Raw genomic sequence first — 18,531 nt, 5'->3', positions numbered from 1 at the left:
GCCTTTTCATGCTAGTTAGTAAGGACAACTAAAATCCATTTTTTCTTTCTGCTGATAATTAAAATAATCAAGAGATTTAACAATTTTACCGATTTTCAAAGATTCTTTATAAATCTAGAAGTGGAAGAACAGTAATAAAGCTCAAGATGGTGGATTGTGTTCAGCAGCTTTGACCTTAATTTTGAAAATGGTGAGGCAGCAGGATATACATGATTCCTTTAACTGTTAGGTTTTATCTTTAAATGTACACAGAATGTATAATTTAGAGGAGACAAGAACTGGAGGTAACTATTTAAATTTACTTTAATATTGTTGTTTAATTACCACATACCTACCTCAAGGATTTTGTGGTTTATTATTATTATTTAAAGGATGCAGATTAATCAGCCCAAGAAATCAAGCTTGATTCTTAACCCTTTTACCCCCAGGCTATTTGAAAATTTCTAACCCTTAACCCCCAGGGGGTTATTTTTCCCCCCAGCACATTTTGCAGTATATTTTTTTTAAATTGCTCTAACAGCCTTAATTTTTGTCATAGAGAGGTCAGGTTGGTCACATTCTCTTGGAAAATGCCTGAATTTTCTCAAAAAATTATCAAAAATATGAAAAAAAAAATTTTATAGCATTTTTTTGCAAGGACGTACCGGTACGTCCATGGGGGTAAAGGGATGAGTTTTGTGAAACGTACCAGTACGTCCTTTGGGGGTAAAAGGGTTAAAGAGCTGTGGTTGTCAGCAATATGCCCTAGAGGTATTCATCAAAATAAATAGAATTTTCATATCTATTATTTTGATGTGTACCTCTACGTCACCTGATGTCTCTCTCTCCTCTCAACTTCATGTGATTCTGTTTATTAAGGACCAAGAGGTATGGGGAAGGACTCCTTGCCAGGTGTAGGAATTACGTAGGCCTTTCTTCCCTTGATTGGGGATCCTGAAATATAAAAAACCCGCACTTTTATAGATGTAAGCAATGTGTGACGTGTAGATAAGTATCAAAATAATAAATATCAATAGAGTTCAGTTATCCATATATTTTATCCTTCTGGTGTGTCCTCTGTCAGAAGTTAAAGCCTCCTTTTCTCTTCAGTTACCGTAAGCATATATTAAAACTTCTATGTACAGTTGGACGCAGGAGATTCCTGGCACACCTCGCTCCTTTGAAGTGCACTGTCAGACCTTTACTTCGCGGTGGCAGGGCTGAACACGTGAACTCGTTGTGCAGCACGGGTGATCCTGGGTGCACTTCCTCATAGCAAGGTGTACCATGAATTCCTGTGTCCAACTGTACCTTTTTTGGTGCTCCAGTTTTATTTTTTTTCCTGTTTTTTTTTCTCACTTTATCTTTTTTCTGTCTTTCATCACAAGCCAGCTTGGAGGAGTCAATGACAGAAGGCCAAGATTTAAAATGTGGATTCATTGGGTATATTATGTTAAGCTTTCTTTGAAAGTTTTCTTCATATAAGTAAATATGCCATATTTGTTTGCAGGGTCATGTGTATGCATTTGGTCAAGGATTATCAGGGCAACTGGGCATCAAGACTCCGTGCAATACAAACTTGCCACAAGTTGTGGTAGGTCCTTGGAGGTCTCCCAGAGGCATGACATTGCTTGAGAAAGATCAAGATGATGATGTTCCTAAAATTTATGTCCAGAAGGTTAGTAACTTTTTTACTCATCTTCTTATCGTGTCCACGCAATGCTCAAATATTTTTATTTTTGTTAACCCTTTTACCCCCAGGCTATTTGGAACTTTCTAACCCTTAACCTCCAGGGGTTATTTTTTTTTCAAGCACATTTTGCAGTATATTTTCTTTAAATTGCTCTAACAGCCTTAATTTTCATCATAGAGAGGTCAGGTTGGTCTCATTCTCTTGGAAAATGCCTGAAGTTTCTCAAAAAATTATCAAAAATATGCAAAAAAAAAAAAATAGCATTTTTTTGCAAGGACGTACCGGTACGTCCATGGGGGTAAAGGGATGAGTTTTGTGAAACGTACCAGTACGTCCTTTGGGGGTAAAAGGGTTAAATTTGTTTCCTCGATTTTACCCACCTTGAAATCATACTGTCATAAGTGATCCTTCAGATGTTGCGTAGAAACTGTCAATATTTTTTTATGATTTCGGGCTTGGAAAATTATTCTCGATAGCTTCAAAAACTCTGCGAATCTTAGATGGTCCTAGATCTGGGCCTTAATGATAAGGGGATATATGTAGAGTGGTTTCTAGCTTTGGTTGGTGAGCAGATTAGAAGTCATTAATGAGGCTGTATGATTCTCTGTGTAGATCAGTGTTTGTTTACAGCTGTTGAATATATATTTTGGATGTAAAACTAAATTGGTAGAATTGGAAATAGAAAATATGGATTTTACAATTCTTGCAGGTTCATTTAAAACTTCACCTGTCGAAAGCATTTATATGGATACTAACAAATTGCCACTTTATTTTCAAAGAGATGAATTAGATTTTTAGTGTATTTATAGCAATAAATCTGCCCCTAATTATTTAGAAATAATCATGGAAATCTCGAGAGGTTTGGGAATCAGAAAAATATATCATGCTGGGGACATTTCTCAAAGTTTATATATCAGTGTCAGAAGTACCATCTCATCGGTAAATCCATCTCTGATAGTTTAGATGTTGATGAAGATGTTCCCATTGATTATCTGTTTTTCATTAGATTAAGTTGATGGGAGAAGTACAAGAGGAAGGCCAAGGTTTGGGTGGATGGATGGAGTGAAGGAAGCTCTGGGTGATAGGAGGATAGATGTGAGAGAGGCAAGAGAGCGTGCTAGAAATAGGAATGAATGGCGAGCGATTGTGACGCAGTTCTAGTAGGCCCTGCTGCTTCCTCCGATGCCTTTGATGACCGCGGAGGTAGCAGCAGTAGGGAATCAGCATTATGAAGCTTCATCTGTGGTGGATAACGGGGGAGGGTGGGCTGTGGCACCCTAGCAGTACCAGCTGAACTCAGTTGAGTCCCTTGTTAGTCTGGGAGGAACGTAGAGAGTAGAGGTCCCCTTTTTTGTTTTTGTTTCATTTGGTGATGTCGGCTACCCCCCAAAATTGGGGGAAGTGCCTTGGTATATGTATGTATGTACATGTGTGAATTGAATGCAGGGTTTTAAAATATCTTTAAAGTTTTTAATTTGTAATAACTTGAGTATTTAACACAGCTGAATGACCTAATTAGTCCTAGTGCCTGGCCTTTGGCCTGGTCGAATTCTTATTATCCAAAGCAGAGGAAGCAAAATGAGTATATCTCTGTTGTGAATGGCAAAAACCTTAAAAGGATAAATGGATGGGAATAGGGAAGTAGGTGTCCTGGAGATCTGAGCCCCAAAAATGATCTCTTTTAGGATTTTGCACAGTCTCCACAATGTTTATAATGCTTATACCAGGATAAAATCACTTGGAGTTCATCCCTTAGACATATTCTACAACTTTTACGATGCTTCCTGAAGGATAAAATCACAGGCTACAACATCAGTCAGGATTGAAAACTATATGTGCAATGGTTTTTTAAATAGTCTTGACACGTTCTTAACACCGAAATATTTTAGTATAAATATAATGGCTGCCAGATAATCGGCATCATTTATCCACTTTCTCCTGAAAAGGGATTTTTCAATATTAAACTTACCCGATAATCATGTAGCTGTCAACTCCGTTGCCCGACAGAATTCTATGGAGGGATACGCCAGCTATCACAATACTAGAAGGGGGTGTACTTACCAGCGCCACCTGTGGCCAGGTACTATAGTACTTCTTGTTGACACCTCCTCAATTTTTCCTCTGTCGTGCTTCCGGCAAGACGTTCTGAGATACGCTTATGATCTTCGAGTATTTTCACGGCTAATTGGTGAAGTATTCTCTCAGATTTCGGCTGTCGCTTTACTGGAAACCTTCTTATATTAGCTAGATAGCTTTTATATAGTCCTGATTAACGGTTAACGATCTTTTGCTTGATTTTGGAACCCCCTTTGGCTAACTCTTTGGATTCAAGATGTCTGACATTTCGCAAGCCCCCTCCCATAGACGATGTAGGTCTTGCAATAGGCGTATTCCGAAGGCCTCGGTAGATCCTCACACCGCTTGTTCTGACTGTAGGGACAGGCCCTGTCAGTTAGAAAATCGATGTGAGGAATGCGCCGGACTTTCGGAACTGGAATTTGTCCGTCTTTTGAAATATTCAACTAAGTTAGAGAGAGGTAGAGTTAGGAGGAGTTCTTCTCACTCTTCACTTTTTTCCTCACCTCATGATCCCCTACCTTTTCCTACCCCTGTAGTGGCTACCCCCGAACCTACTATTTGCCCTCCGCCTGATATGTCTGTTGTTTTGCGTGCTATTCAGGCCTTAGGCGATAAAGTAGAGTCAGTGGTAAGTGATCATAAGTCTCTGATGGCCGAAGTCAAGGAACTTAAGGTCAAGAGTGCAGTGGGTGGAATTAGTGCCAGTGCTGTGACGAGTGCTAGTGTCAGTGCAGTGCCAAGTGCTAGTGTCAGTGCCAGTGTGGTGCGTGAGGATACTTCTGTGCGAGCCAGTCGTCCTCCCAGTCCGGGACCTCTTGCAAGCTCCCAAGCCCAGGGGAGAAGCAATGTCGAAGGGCATAAGGGTTCGGCAGGCCTTGTTAGGCGCACAGAAGTATCCTCGGTGGTTGCGGGCGTGTCTTCCAAAGACCGTCACTCCCACCTGCAGACGATTGAGCCCGTCTTTGCCTCGTCCGCTGATCAACTGTCAGGGAAGAAACGTTGGACTCAGGTCTCGAGACCACTTAAACGCAGAGTCCAGTCCGCGAGTGCTCAGCCAGGTTGCATTCATTGGCTCAGCTCTGACTCGCCGCAGTCATCTGTCGACTGCACTCCGCCCAAGAGGAGTAAGGTTCTGCCACAACAGAGCTCGACTGTTAAGGCTTTACCTCAGCCTACTGTAGTTTCTGCCGACCCCAAGTGGACTCTACTACAGTCCATGCAAGCACAGCTTTCGGACTTGATGCGTGAGTGTCGGGCTGAGAGTGTTGCGCCTCCGCCTCCGCCTACACTCCCTGCGCTCGCTCCGCCTGCGCTCGCTCCGCCTGATCGCAGTACCACCTGCCAGGCGTACGATGTTGAGCCACGTTCTGAGTTTGCAGTTCCCAGTGGTGTTCAGCCTCCGCCTTCCTTAAGGCAACCTTTACAATGGGATCAGGAGGATTATACCTCTCTTCCTCCGCCTCCACTTGCTGCTCCACCAGTGATGCAACACTCGGTTGAGGTACAACAACCTCTCCCGTCCATGAGTCAGTCTCCTCAGCTCTCGCTGCAGCGAGCTCAACCCTCCACAAGGCAAGCACCACAACACCTTAGCCTTGCGCCTCAGGAGCCTCAGCTTGCGAGACATTTACCTTGTTCTGCGCAGCCTCTACCTCATCGCGCTCCGCTCACACCACAGGAACAGGAACTTGCTACTCCGCTTCCGCCAACCGCTCAGCAAGCGCAACCCTTGGGTTCAACCACTCATGCTAGGAGTCAGCCTCCTCCACCCATGCGCCTTCCTTCTGCTTCGTCTTTTATTCAGCCTTTGCAGTCTGAGCCTCAGGTTTTCCCTCAACAGTTACTTGAAGAGGAAACCACTAATATTGTTCCTACTCGTTCTGACTCTGCTGTTCAGCATTCTTGTCCGATCTCTTCGCTACACTCTGGTGATGAGGCTTCTGATGATGAGGCGGCACACCTGGATCCCTCGTCAGACGTGGATGAATCCAAGCCTTCTCCACAGTCTATTGACTTTCGTAAGGTCTTGGCTCTGCTTAGGGAGGTTTACCCAGACCACTTTGTCTCTGCTATTCCCCGCTCTCCGCCATCTGAGTTTTCGCTGGGCATACAGCAAGCTAAGTCCACCTATACTAAGCTAGTCCTAGCAAGGTCCTCTAAGAGAGCGTTAAGGATCTTAGGGGAGTGGCTGCAGACTAAGCAACACCTTGGCAAAACTTCTTTCATGTTCCCTCCGACTAAGCTCACTTCGAAAGCGAGCGTTTGGTATGCCACAGGAGAAGCACCAGGCTTGGGAGTACCTGCCTCTGCCCAGGCTGACTTCTCAAGTCTGGTAGACTCGCCTCGGAGAACTGCAATGAGGCGCTCTAAGGTTTGCTGGACCTTCTCAGACCTTGATCACTTACTGAAGGGAGTATTTAGAGCATTTGAGATGTTCAACTTTCTAGACTGGTGCCTGGGGGCCCTCAGCAAGAAGACCTCCCCTGCGGACAAGGATTCTGCCATGCTATTAATGTCCTGCATGGATAAGGCCATTAGGGATGGATCTGGTGAGCTTGCGTCGATGTTTGTATCAGGGGTTCTGAAGAAAAGGGAACAGCTGTGTACCTTCCTTTCCTCCAGCATTACACCTTGTCAAAGGTCACAACTCCTTTTTGCTCCGCTCTCGAAGTTCCTCTTCCCCGAAGAGCTGGTTAAGGACTTGTCTGCTGCCCTGATACAAAAGGACACTCACGATCTTGTAGCCTCATCGGCTCGTAAGTCTAAGGTTGCTACCTCAGTCCCCAAGACTTATCGCTCCCCAGTGGCTGATACCCCTGCTACGAGGTTCATACCGCCCTTTCGTGGTAGAGCCCCCAGCCGAGGAAGCTCCCGTCCAGACTCTTACAGGAGCAAGTCTAGGAAAGGCTCCAAGACATCTAAGGGAAAAAACTGACTCTCCGCATCTCCAGACAGCAGTAGGAGCCAGACTCAAGATCTTCTGGCAAGCCTGGGAGAAGAGAGGTGCAGACGCCCAGTCTGTCAGTTGGCTGAGGGACGGTTACAGGATTCCATTCTGCCTCAAACCACCTCTGACCACATCTCCCATCAACCTCTCTCCCAACTACAAAGAAGAGGACAAGAGGCTAGCATTGCACCAGGAGGTGTCGCTACTTGTGCAGAAGAAGGCAGTGGTTATAGTCCGGGACCATCAATCCCCGGGCTTCTACAACCGTCTCTTTCTTGTGGCCAAGAAGACAGGAGGTTGGAGACCGGTGCTGGACGTCAGCGCACTCAACGCGTATGTCACCAAGCAGACGTTCACGATGGAGACGACGAAGTCGGTCCTAGCAGCGGTCAGGCAGGAGGACTGGATGGTCTCGTTGGACTTGAAAGATGCCTACTTTCACGTTCCTATTCATCCAGACTCCCAACCTTTCCTGAGATTCGTTTTTGGAAAGGTTGTCTACCAATTCCAAGCCCTGTGTTTTGGCCTAAGCACAGCTCCTATGGTGTTCACTCATCTGATGAGGAATATAGCAAAATTCCTACACTTATCGGACATCAGAGCCTCCCTCTACTTAGACGACTGGCTGTTGAGAGCCTCCACGAGTCGTCGCTGTCTGGAGAATCTCAACTGGACTTTGGACTTAATCAGAGAACTGGGTCTGTTAGTCAACATAGAAAAGTCTCAGCTCATTCCCTCCCAATCCATTGTGTACCTGGGAATGGAGATTCGGAGTCAGGATTTTCGGGCTTTTCTATCGGCCCCCAGGATAAGCCAAGCCCTAGAGTGCATCATGAGCATGCTGAAGAGGAGCAGTTGCTCGGTGAGACAGTGGATGAGTCTCACAGGGACCCTTTCATCACTGGCCCTGTTCGTCGAGCTAGGGAGACTCCACCTCCGCCCTCTTCAATTCCATCTTGCAGCTCATTGGGACAAGGGTTCGACTCTCGAAGCAGTCTCTATCCCAATCCCCCAAGAGATGAAGACCACTCTCCTGTGGTGGAAGAACAATCTCCTTCTCAGGGAGGGCCTATCGTTGGCTATTCAGACCCCCAATCTTCATCTCTTCTCAGATGCATCGGACTCGGGCTGGGGTGCGACCTTGAACGGACGGGAATGCTCGGGAACGTGGAACGAGGAACAGGGATTACTCCACATCAACTGCAAGGAGCTACTAGCAGTTCATTTAGCCCTGCTGAACTTCAAGTCCCTCCTGCTAGGCAAAGTGGTGGAGGTGAACTCAGACAACACCACAGCCTTGGCTTACATCTCCAAGCAAGGAGGAACCCATTCGAGGAGCCTATACGAGATCGCAAGGGACCTCCTCATTTGGTCAAGAGGTCTAAACCTCACTCTGGTCACGAGGTTCATTCAGGGCAATATGAACGTCTCAGCAGATCGCCTAAGCAGAAGGAATCAGGTCATTCCCACGGAATGGACCCTCCACAAGAGTGTGTGCAACAGACTTTGGACCTTGTGGGGTCAACCTACCATAGATCTGTTTGCCACCTCCATAACCAAGAGACTTCCGCTGTACTGTTCCCCTGTTCCAGACCCTGCAGCAGTTCATGTGGATGCTTTTCTACTGAACTGGTCCCATCTCGACCTTTACGCATTCCCACCGTTCAAGATAATAAACAAAGTTCTGCAGAAATTCATCTCGCACGAAGGGACACGGCTGACGCTGGTTGCTCCCCTTTGGCCTGCAAGAGAATGGTTCACAGAGGTACTTCAATGGCTAGTCGACATCCCCAGGACTCTACCTCTAAGAGTGGACCTTCTACGTCAACCTCACGTAGACAGGTTGCACCCAAACCTCCACGCTGTTCGGCTGACTGCCTTCAGACTGTCGAAAGATTCGCTAGAGCTAGAGGCTTTTCGAAGGAGGCAGCCAGTGCGATTGCCAGAGCAAGAAGGGTTTCCACTCGTAGAGTCTACCAGTCTAAGTGGGAAGTCTTCCGGAGCTGGTGTAGAGCCAATTCAATATCCTCTACCAATACCTCTGTGACCCAAATAGCTGACTTCCTTCTACATCTTAGGAATGAGAGATCCCTTTCAGCCCCTACGATTAAAGGGTATAGGAGTATGTTGGCTTCAGTTCTCCGCCACAGAGGTTTGGACCTTTCTTCCAACAAGGACCTTCAAGACATTCTTAAGTCTTTTGAGACGTCTAAAGAGCGTCGTCTATCCACTCCAGGCTGGAACCTAGACGTAGTCTTAAGGTTCCTTATGTCACCTAGGTTCGAACCTCTCCAGTCAGCTTCCTTCAAGGACCTTACCCTCAAGACTCTTTTTCTCGTCTGCCTTGCAACAGCTAAGAGAGTCAGTGAGGTTCATGCCTTCAGCAAGAACATTGGTTTCACGACCGAATCTGCAACATGTTCTTTTCAGCTCGGATTCCTAGCAAAGAACGAACTTCCTTCACGTCCTTGGCCTAGATCGTTTGAAATACCTAGCCTCTCCAACATGGTAGGTAACGAACTAGAGAGAGTTCTTTGCCCTGTCAGAGCTCTCAAGTATTATCTTAAGAGGTCTAAACCTATTCGAGGACAGTCAGAAGCCTTATGGTGTGCCATCAAGAAACCTTCGAGGCCCATGTCCAAGAACGGGGTTTCGTATTATATAAGGCTTCTGATTAGAGAAGCCCATTCTCACTTAAAGGAGGAAGACCTTGCATTGCTGAAGGTAAGGACCCACGAAGTAAGAGCCGTAGCTACTTCGATGGCCTTTAATAAAAACCGTTCTCTGCAGAGCATAATGGATGCAACCTATTGGAGGAGCAAGTCAGTGTTTGCATCATTTTATCTTAAAGATGTCCAGTCTCTTTACGAGAACTGCTACACCCTGGGACCATTCGTAGCAGCGAGTGCAGTAGTAGGTGAGGGCTCAGCCACTACATTCCCTTAATCCCATAACCTTTTTTAACCTTTCTCTTGAATGCTTTTATTGTTGTTTTTATGGTTGTTACGGTAGGCTAAGAAGCCTTCCGCATCCTTTTGATTTGGCGGGTGGTCTATTCATTCTTGAGAAGCGCCTGGGTTAGAGGTTTTGTAGAGGTCCTTTAGTAGGGGTTGCAACCCTATATACTTTAGCACCTTTGGGTTGATTCAGCCTCCAAGAGGAACGCTGCGCTCAGTAAGGAAGACGAACTTAAAAAAGAGGCAGAGTAACGGTTCAATTTGACTTCCTTACCAGGTACTTATTATTTCATTGTTATTTGAGATAACTGTTATATGAAATATGGGATACTTAGCTATCCTTTAATCTTGTACACTGGTTTTCACCCACCCCCCTGGGTGTGAATCAGCTACATGATTATCGGGTAAGTTTAATATTGAAAAATGTTATTTTTATTAGTAAAATAAATTTTTGAATATACTTACCCGATAATCATGATTTAATCGACCCTCCCTTCCTCCCCATAGAGAACCAGTGGACCGAGGAAAAATTGAGGAGGTGTCAACAAGAAGTACTATAGTACCTGGCCACAGGTGGCGCTGGTAAGTACACCCCCTTCTAGTATTGTGATAGCTGGCGTATCCCTCCATAGAATTCTGTCGGGCAACGGAGTTGACAGCTACATGATTATCGGGTAAGTATATTCAAAAATTTATTTTACTAATAAAAATAACATTTTAGCCTCCCTATGCCTTTGGTCTTATCTTATTCAAGGAAATTATTTTATAGTTGAAGAAAAAATAATCCTCTTGGTAAGGGTAGAAGAGACTCTTTAGCTATGGTAAGCAGCTCTTCTAGGAGAAGGACACTCCAAAATCAAACCATTGTTCTCTATTCTTGGGTAGTGCCATAGCCTCTGTACCATGGTCTTACACTACCTTGGGTTAGAGTTCTCTTGCTTGAGGGGACACTCAGGCACAATTTTCTATCTAGTTTCTCTTCCTCTTGTTTTGTTGAAGTTTTTATAGTTTAAATAGGAAATATTTGTTTTAATATTGTTATTATTCTTAAAATATTTTACTTTTCCTTATTTCCTTTCCTCACTGGGCTATTTTCCCTGGTGGGGCCCCTGGGCTTATAGCATCCTGCTTTTCCAACTAGGGTTGTAGCTTAGCATTTAATAATAATAATAATAATAATGTCAAGTTTTTAAACTGTGCGAAGACTTAAGTTTTGTAACTTGTGGACATTTACCATTTATCACAATTGATTCCTTGCATTCCAGATTTATGCTGGTGGAGATTCCAGTTTAGCTACAGTGTCTAAGGAATCTGGGAGGGCTGTCGATTTTTGTGAAAAGATACCCGCTGAGCAGCCGTTTCACGTTGATCAGTCCCAGATTGATAGGATGTTAGCTCTAGGAGCCGAAGACATGATTGATGATGATCTCTTTACGTAAGTAATGATCAGATTAACCAATTTATAATGGATTTCAGAAGAGGATTAGCTAATGATTGTTTAAATTATGATTTTTTTTATAGAAATTAGGAAGGATAGTTACACCCATATTATCAATATATGTACAGTACTCAAAATTTTCATTGGTGTAATGTAATCTGGATCCAGCTTTGCATAAGCTTGAGTCACTAAGCCTTTAGTAATGAAAGACAGCATTTCTAGACTAGGTATTAGAACTTCACAAAGCCAATTAGAAACACTACTAATGGGATTGTTTTATTCAACTTAATCAGCAACAAATGAAATATACTTCTCATGTGTGGTATGTTGAGTGAAACGCACTCCTCACAGAGGTTATTTAACCCTTTTACCCCCAGGCTATTTGGAAATTTCCAACCCTTAACCCCCAGGGGGTTATTTTCTTCCCAGCACATTTTGCAGTATATTTTTCAATATTAATCTTACCCGATGATCATGTAGCTGTCAACTCTGTTGCCCGACAGAAAAATCTAAGGTCGGGATACGCCAGCGATCGCTATACAGGTGGGGGTGTACACAACAGCGCCATCTGTCGAGTAGGTACTCAGGTACTTCTTGTCAACAAGAACTCAATTTTTCCTCTGTCGTGCCACCGGCAAGACCTACTTGGATACGCTGTTGTTTCTGGAGTTGTTTTTCACGATTTTGGTGATGTATTCGCTCTAGATTTTAGCCTTCGCTATTCAGGAACCTTTATCATTAGCTTATCAAGCTTTTTGATTAGATTTGGATTAATTGTTAATGAACTTTGCTAGATTTTGGAATTCCCCCTTGACTATTTCTACAATTCAAGATGTCTGACCATTCTCAAGTCCCTAAGTACAGGCAGTGTAGCGTTAGGGCTTGTTCTAGGCATCTTCCGAAGGCCTCCATAGATCCTCACACCGTTTGTTCCAATTGCAGGGGTAAATCCTGTCAATTGGAAGATCGATGTGAGGAATGCGCCGGGCTTTCGGAATTCGATTTTAACGAATTCCTAAAGAATGCACGTAGGCTAGAGAAGGATAGGATCAGGAGGAGTTCTTCTCGCTCTTTTGATTTTTCCTCTCCCCATGCCCCTCAACCTATTCCTTCCCCTGTAGTGGTGACTCCCGACCCTGCTACTAGTGCTCAACCCTCCATGGCGGACATGATGCGTGTCATTCAGGCTCTTGGTGACAGAGTGGAGTCATTAGCTAATGACCGGAATCAACTTTTGGCAGATGTCAAAGAGTTGAAAGCGCAAAGTGCAGTGGGAAGTGTAGTGAGTGCAAGTGAAGTGAAAAGTGTCAGTGTCAGTGTTGCGCATGAGGGTACATCTGTTCGTGCCAGTCGTCCTCCCAGTCCGGGACCTCTTGCAAGCTCCCAAGCCCAGGGGAGAAGCAATGTCGAAGGACCAAAGGGTTCGGCAGGCCTTGATCAGCGTACGGATGTACCCTCAGTGGTTGCGGACGTATCTGTCAGAGATCGTCCCATCCACAAACAGACGAATGAGCCCTGTCATTCCTCGTCTGTGGAAGAAGTTTCGAGGAAGAAACGTTGGACCAAGGTCTCACGACCTCTCAAGCGTAAGGTCCCTTCCGAGCGAGTCCAACGGCCCAGGTGTAGCCACTGGGTCAGTTCGGACTCGCCGCAGTCTTCCGAAGACTGCACACCTCCCAAGAGAGGTAGAGTGGTTCCGCAGCAGGCAACTACTCCGTCTGTTGCCGCACCAACCACGGTAGATCCTAAGTGGTCCATGCTGCAGACTATGCAGTCTCAGCTTGCTTCCTTTATGCAGAAGTATCGTGCTGAGAAGGTTGACACTGCACCAGTTAACCTACAACCTGCCACGGTTGTGCGCTCAGCAGATACTGCGGCTGCCTGCTCCCACACTCCACCTGTGAGAGCTCCACCACCGATGCGCAGTCCACCCTGCCAGACGCATGTTCATGCTGCAACCTCCGTTGACATGCGTGAGCTACCGCATCAGCAGTGGGAAGGTGCTGTCGAGCTGCCGTGTTTTGACACAATGCGGCATGCTCCGCAACCCATGCGGCATGCTCCGCAACCCATGCGGCATGCTCCGCAACCCACGGCAGTCCCTCCCACGCACCAGCACTCTGCTTTTGTTGTTGCCAGCTCGCAGACTGACCAGCAGCGGCATGATGTTGGATCCGCAGCAGCTACGCATGCACCCGTGCTGCCGGATTCAGCCGTTCAGCTTTCTGCTCCACCTTTGCCACTTCCTCCTCAGCTTTCGGATGATGGAGTATCTGATGACGAAGCTGCGCATTTGGACGATCCGCACTCCGACTTAGAAGAACCCAAGTCTACGCCTCCCTCCTTAGACTTTCGGAAAGTCCTTGCCTTGTTCAGGGACTTGTATCCGGAACAGTTTGTGTCTGCAACCCCTCGCTCTCCTCCCTCCGAGTTTGCTCTGGGCATGCAGTCAGCAGCTCCTGCCTTCACCAAACTTGTACTCGCACGCTCATCCAAGAGAGCTTTGAGGGTTATGGGAGAGTGGTTGCAGTCCAAGAAGCAGCTGGGAAAGTCTGTTTTCATCTTTCCGCCTACCAAGCTTGCTTCCAAATCTAGCGTCTGGTATGCCACGGGAGAGGAACCCGGCTTGGGAGTTCCTGCCTCTGCCCAGGGCGACTTCTCAAGTCTGGTTGACTCTCCCCGCAGGCTGGCTATGAGACGATCTAAGATTTGCTGGTCCTTTTCTGACATGGATCATCTGTTGAAGGGAGTCTTTCGTGCTTTTGAGATCTTCAACTTCCTCGATTGGTGTTTGGGAGCGTTAAGCAGAAAGACTTCCCCTTCGGATAAGGACTCTGCCATGCTTATCATGTCTAGCATGGACAAAGCCATTCGGGATGGGTCCGGTGAACTTGTGGCTTCGTACGTGTCGGGAGTGCTTAAGAAGAGAGAACATCTTTGCTCCTTCTTGTCGGCTGGGATCACTCCTTGCCAGAAGTCGGAGTTGTTGTTTGCTCCGCTTTCCAAGTGTCTCTTTCCGGAAGAGCTGATCAAGGGGATGGCTGCCTCGTTGATCCAGAAGGATACCCATGACCTGGTGGCGTCCTCCGCACGTAAGGCCAAAGCTTTACCTCCCGTGCCTAGACCTAGGATGGACACACCAGCGTCTAGGTTCATCCCGCCCTTTCGTGGCAGAACCTCCAGCAGAGGAGGTACCCGTGCCGACAGTCATCGTGGCAAATCGAAGAAGGGTTCCAAGTCCTCAAAAGGCAGAATCTGACTGCCTACCTCTCCAGACAGCAGTGGGAGCCAGGCTCAAGAACTTCTGGCAAGCTTGGGAGAACAGAGGTGCAGACGCTCAGTCTGTGAAGTTGCTAAGGGAGGGGTACAGGATTCCGTTCTGCCGCAGTCCCCCTCTAGCAACTTCTCCCATCAACCTCTCTCCCAACTACAACGAGAAGGACAAGAGGCTAGCTTTGCATCAAGAGGTGTCGCTCTTGCTACAAAAGGGAGCAGTAGTCATAGTCCGGGACCATCAATCCCCGGGCTTCTACAACCGTCTCTTCCTGGTAGCGAAGAAGACAGGAGGTTGGAGACCAGTGCTGGACGTCAGTGCTCTCAATGCTTTTGTCACCAAGCAGACGTTCACAATGGAGACGACGAAGTCGGTCCTAGCAGCGGTCAGGAAGGAAGACTGGATGGTCTCGTTAGACCTGAAAGACGCATACTTTCATGTCCCCGTCCATCCAGACTCCCAACCTTTCCTAAGGTTTGTCTTTGGAAAGGTCGTGTACCAGTTCCAAGCCCTGTGCTTTGGCCTAAGCACGGCACCTCTTGTGTTTACCAAACTGATGAGGAATGTGGCCAAATTCCTTCACTTGGCAGACATCAGAGCCTCCCTCTATTTGGACGACTGGCTTTTAAGAGCTTCGTCAAGTCGTCGCTGACTGGAGAATCTCAGATGGACTATGGATATGACCAAGGAATTGGGTCTCATGGTCAATATAGAGAAGTCCCAACTCGTCCCTTCCCAAACCATTGTCTATCTAGGTATGGAGATTCAGAGTCGAGCTTTTCGGGCTTTTCCGTCGGCCCCCAGGATCAGTCAAGCCCTAGAATGCATCCAGAGCATGCTGAGAAGGAACCGATGTTCAGTCAGGCAGTGGATGAGTCTAACAGGGACACTTTCATCGCTGGCCCAGTTCATCGAGTTAGGGAGACTCCACCTCCGCCCCCTTCAATATCATCTAGCTGCTCACTGGAGAAAGGACATGACGCTAGAGGCAGTCTCTGTGCCTATTTCCGAAGAGATGAGGTCTACACTGACGTGGTGGAAGAACAGCATTCTTCTCAAGGAAGGTCTACCATTGGCTGTTCAGACCCCCGACCACCGTCTCTTCTCGGACGCATCGGACACGGGCTGTGGTGCGACACTGGACGGACAGGAATGCTCGGGCACGTGGAATCAGGAGTAAAGAACACTTCACATCAACTGCAAGGAGCTATTGGCAGTTCATCTGGCCTTTATAAACTTCAAGTCCCTCCATCTAAGCAAGGTGGTGGAGGTGAACTCCGACAACACCACAGCCTTGGCGTACATCTCCAAGCAAGGAGGGACTCATTCGAGGAAGTTGTTCGAGATCGCAAGGGACCTCCTCACTTGGTCAAAAGATCGAAAGATTTCGCTGGTAACGAGGTTCATTCAGGGCGACATGAATGTCATGGCAGATCGCCTCAGCCGGAAGGGTCAGGTCATCCCCACAGAGTGGACCCTTCACAAGAATGTTTGCAGCAGACTATGGGCCCTGTGGGGTCAGCCCACCATAGATCTATTCGCTACCTCGATGACCAAGAGGCTCCCGATGTATTGTTCTCCGATTCCAGACCCAGCAGCAGTTCACGTGGATGCCTTTCTTCTGGATTGGTCCCATCTAGACCTGTATGCGTTCCCTCCGTTCAAGATTGTCAACAGGGTACTACAGAAGTTCGCCTCTCACGAAGGGACACAGTTGACGTTGGTTGCTCCCCTCTGGCCCGCGAGAGAATGGTTCACCGAGGTACTGCAATGGCTAGTGGACGTTCCCAGGACTCTTCCTCTAAGAGTGGACCTTCTGCGTCAGCCGCACGTAAAGAAGGTACACCCAAGCCTCCACGCTCTTCATCTGACTGCCTTCAGACTATCGAAAGACTCTCAAGAGCTAGAGGCTTTTCGAAGGAGGCAGCCAGAGCGATTGCCAGAGCAAGGAGGACATCCACTCTCAGGGTCTATCAGTCAAAATGGGAAGTCTTCCGAAGCTGGTGCAAGGCGAATGCAGTTTCCTCAACCAGTACCTCTGTAACGCAGATAGCTGACTTCCTGTTACATCTAAGGAATGTAAGATCCCTATCAGCTCCTACGATCAAAGGTTACAGAAGCATGTTGGCAGCGGTCTTCCGCCACAGAGGCTTAGATCTTTCCACCAACAAAGATCTACAGGACCTCCTTAAGTCTTTTGAGACCTCAAAGGAGCGTCGGTTGACCACACCAGGCTGGAACCTAGACGTGGTTTTAAGGTTCCTGATGTCAGCAAGGTTCGAACCGCTTCAATCAGCCTCTTTTAAGGATCTCACATTAAAGACTCTTTTCCTCGTTTGCTTAGCAACAGCTAAAAGAGTCAGTGAGATTCACGCCTTCAGCAGGAACATAGGTTTTACATCTGAAACGGCTACATGTTCCTTGCAGCTTGGTTTTTTGGCTAAAAACGAGCTTCCTTCTCGTCCTTGGCCCAAGTCGTTCGAGATCCCAAGCCTGTCCAACTTGGTGGGGAACGAACTAGAGAGAGTACTTTGCCCAGTAAGAGCTCTTAAGTACTATTTAAGACGTACAAAGCCATTGCGAGGACAATCAGAAGCTTTATGGTGTTCTATCAAGAAACCTGCTTTACCGATGTCTAAGAACGCAGTTTCTTATTACATCAGGCTTTTGATTAGAGAGGCCCATTCTCATCTGAAGGAAGAAGACCTTGCTTTGCTGAAGGTAAGGACACATGAAGTTAGGGCTGTCGCTACTTCAGTGGCCTTCAAACAGAACCGTTCTCTGCAGAGTGTTATGGATGCAACCTATTGGAGAAGCAAGTCAGTGTTCGCATCATTTTACCTCAAAGATGTCCAGTCTCTTTACGAGAACTGCTACACCCTGGGACCATTCGTAGCAGCGAGTGCAGTAGTAGGTGAGCGCTCAACCACTACATTCCCATAATCCCATAACCTTTTTTAATCTTTCTCTTGAAATGCGTTTATTGTTGTTTTTTGGGTTGTACGGAAGGCTAAGAAGCCTTCCGCATCCTGGTTGATTTGGCGGGTGGTCAAATTCTTTCTTGAGAAGCGCCTAGATTAGAGGTTGTGATGAGGTCCTTTAGTATGGGTTGCAGCCCTTCATACTTCAGCACCTAGGAGTCGCTCAGCATCCTAAGAGGATCGCTAGGCTCAGTAAGGAAGACGTACTTAAAAAGGCAGAGTAATGGTTCAAGTCGACTTCCTTACCAGGTACCTATTTATTTTATGTTTGTTATTTTGAATAACTGCTAAAATGAAATACGGGATACTTAGCTTCTAATGTTAACATGTATGCTGGTCTTCACCCACCCCCCTGGGTGTGAATCAGCTACATGATCATCGGGTAAGATTAATATTGAAAAATGTTATTTTCCTTAGTAAAATAAATTTTTGAATATACTTACCCAATGATCATGAATTTAAGGACCCTCCCTTCCTCCCCATAGAGAACCAGTGGACCGAGGAGAAAATTGAGTTCTTGTTGACAAGAAGTACCTGAGTACCTACTCGACAGATGGCGCTGTTGTGTACACCCCCACCTGTATAGCGATCGCTGGCGTATCCCGACCTTAGATTTTTCTGTCGGGCAACAGAGTTGACAGCTACATGATCATCGGGTAAGTATATTCAAAAATTTATTTTACTAAGGAAAATAAAAAATTTTTTAAATTGCTCTAACAGCCTTAATTTTTGCCATAGAGAGGTCAGGGTGGTCTCAATCTCTTGGAAAATGCCTGAATTTTCTCAAAAAATTATCAAAAATATGGAAAAAAAAATTTGTTATAACATTTTTATGCAAGGACGTACCGGTACATCCATGGGGGTAAAGGAATGGCTTTTGTGAAACGTACCAGTACGTCCTTTGGGGGTAAAAGGGTTAAATGATATCGCCCAGACACGATTTAAAAAGTTAATAATATCCCAGAAACAATTCTAGTGCACACTCCAAGCAATAATTGCAAAGAAAACCAGGGTGAGGCCTCTGAGTGGTATGTTGAGTGAAACGCATTCTTCACAACGGATATTTAAATCATATTATCGCCCCGACACGATAAAAAACGTAATTGATATCCCCGGAAGAATTCCAGTACATTATACACTCCAGGCAGTAATTGCTAAGAAAACTGGAGCAAGGTGTCTTAAT

The 18,531-nt window shown here is 46.3% G+C and overlaps 1 protein-coding gene across 2 annotated transcripts in view; it reads left to right on the top strand.

The window, feature by feature from the left end:
• The window catches only part of LOC137655602 (probable E3 ubiquitin-protein ligase HERC4), a 98,635-nt gene that overhangs the window by 57,555 nt on the left and 22,549 nt on the right, over positions 1-18,531 (top strand). For both annotated transcript variants that reach the window (XM_068389504.1, XM_068389503.1), the window contains 2 exons: positions 1,490-1,657; positions 10,921-11,090. In XM_068389504.1, coding sequence (XP_068245605.1) covers positions 1,490-1,657; positions 10,921-11,090 — 338 coding nt within the window. The remainder of the gene's footprint in view (positions 1-1,489; positions 1,658-10,920; positions 11,091-18,531) is intronic.

Source organism: Palaemon carinicauda, chromosome 16 (assembly GCF_036898095.1).
Source record: "Palaemon carinicauda isolate YSFRI2023 chromosome 16, ASM3689809v2, whole genome shotgun sequence".
Taxonomy (NCBI): Eukaryota; Metazoa; Arthropoda; class Malacostraca; order Decapoda; family Palaemonidae; genus Palaemon; species Palaemon carinicauda.
This window is presented reverse-complemented; position numbering and strand designations above follow the sequence as displayed.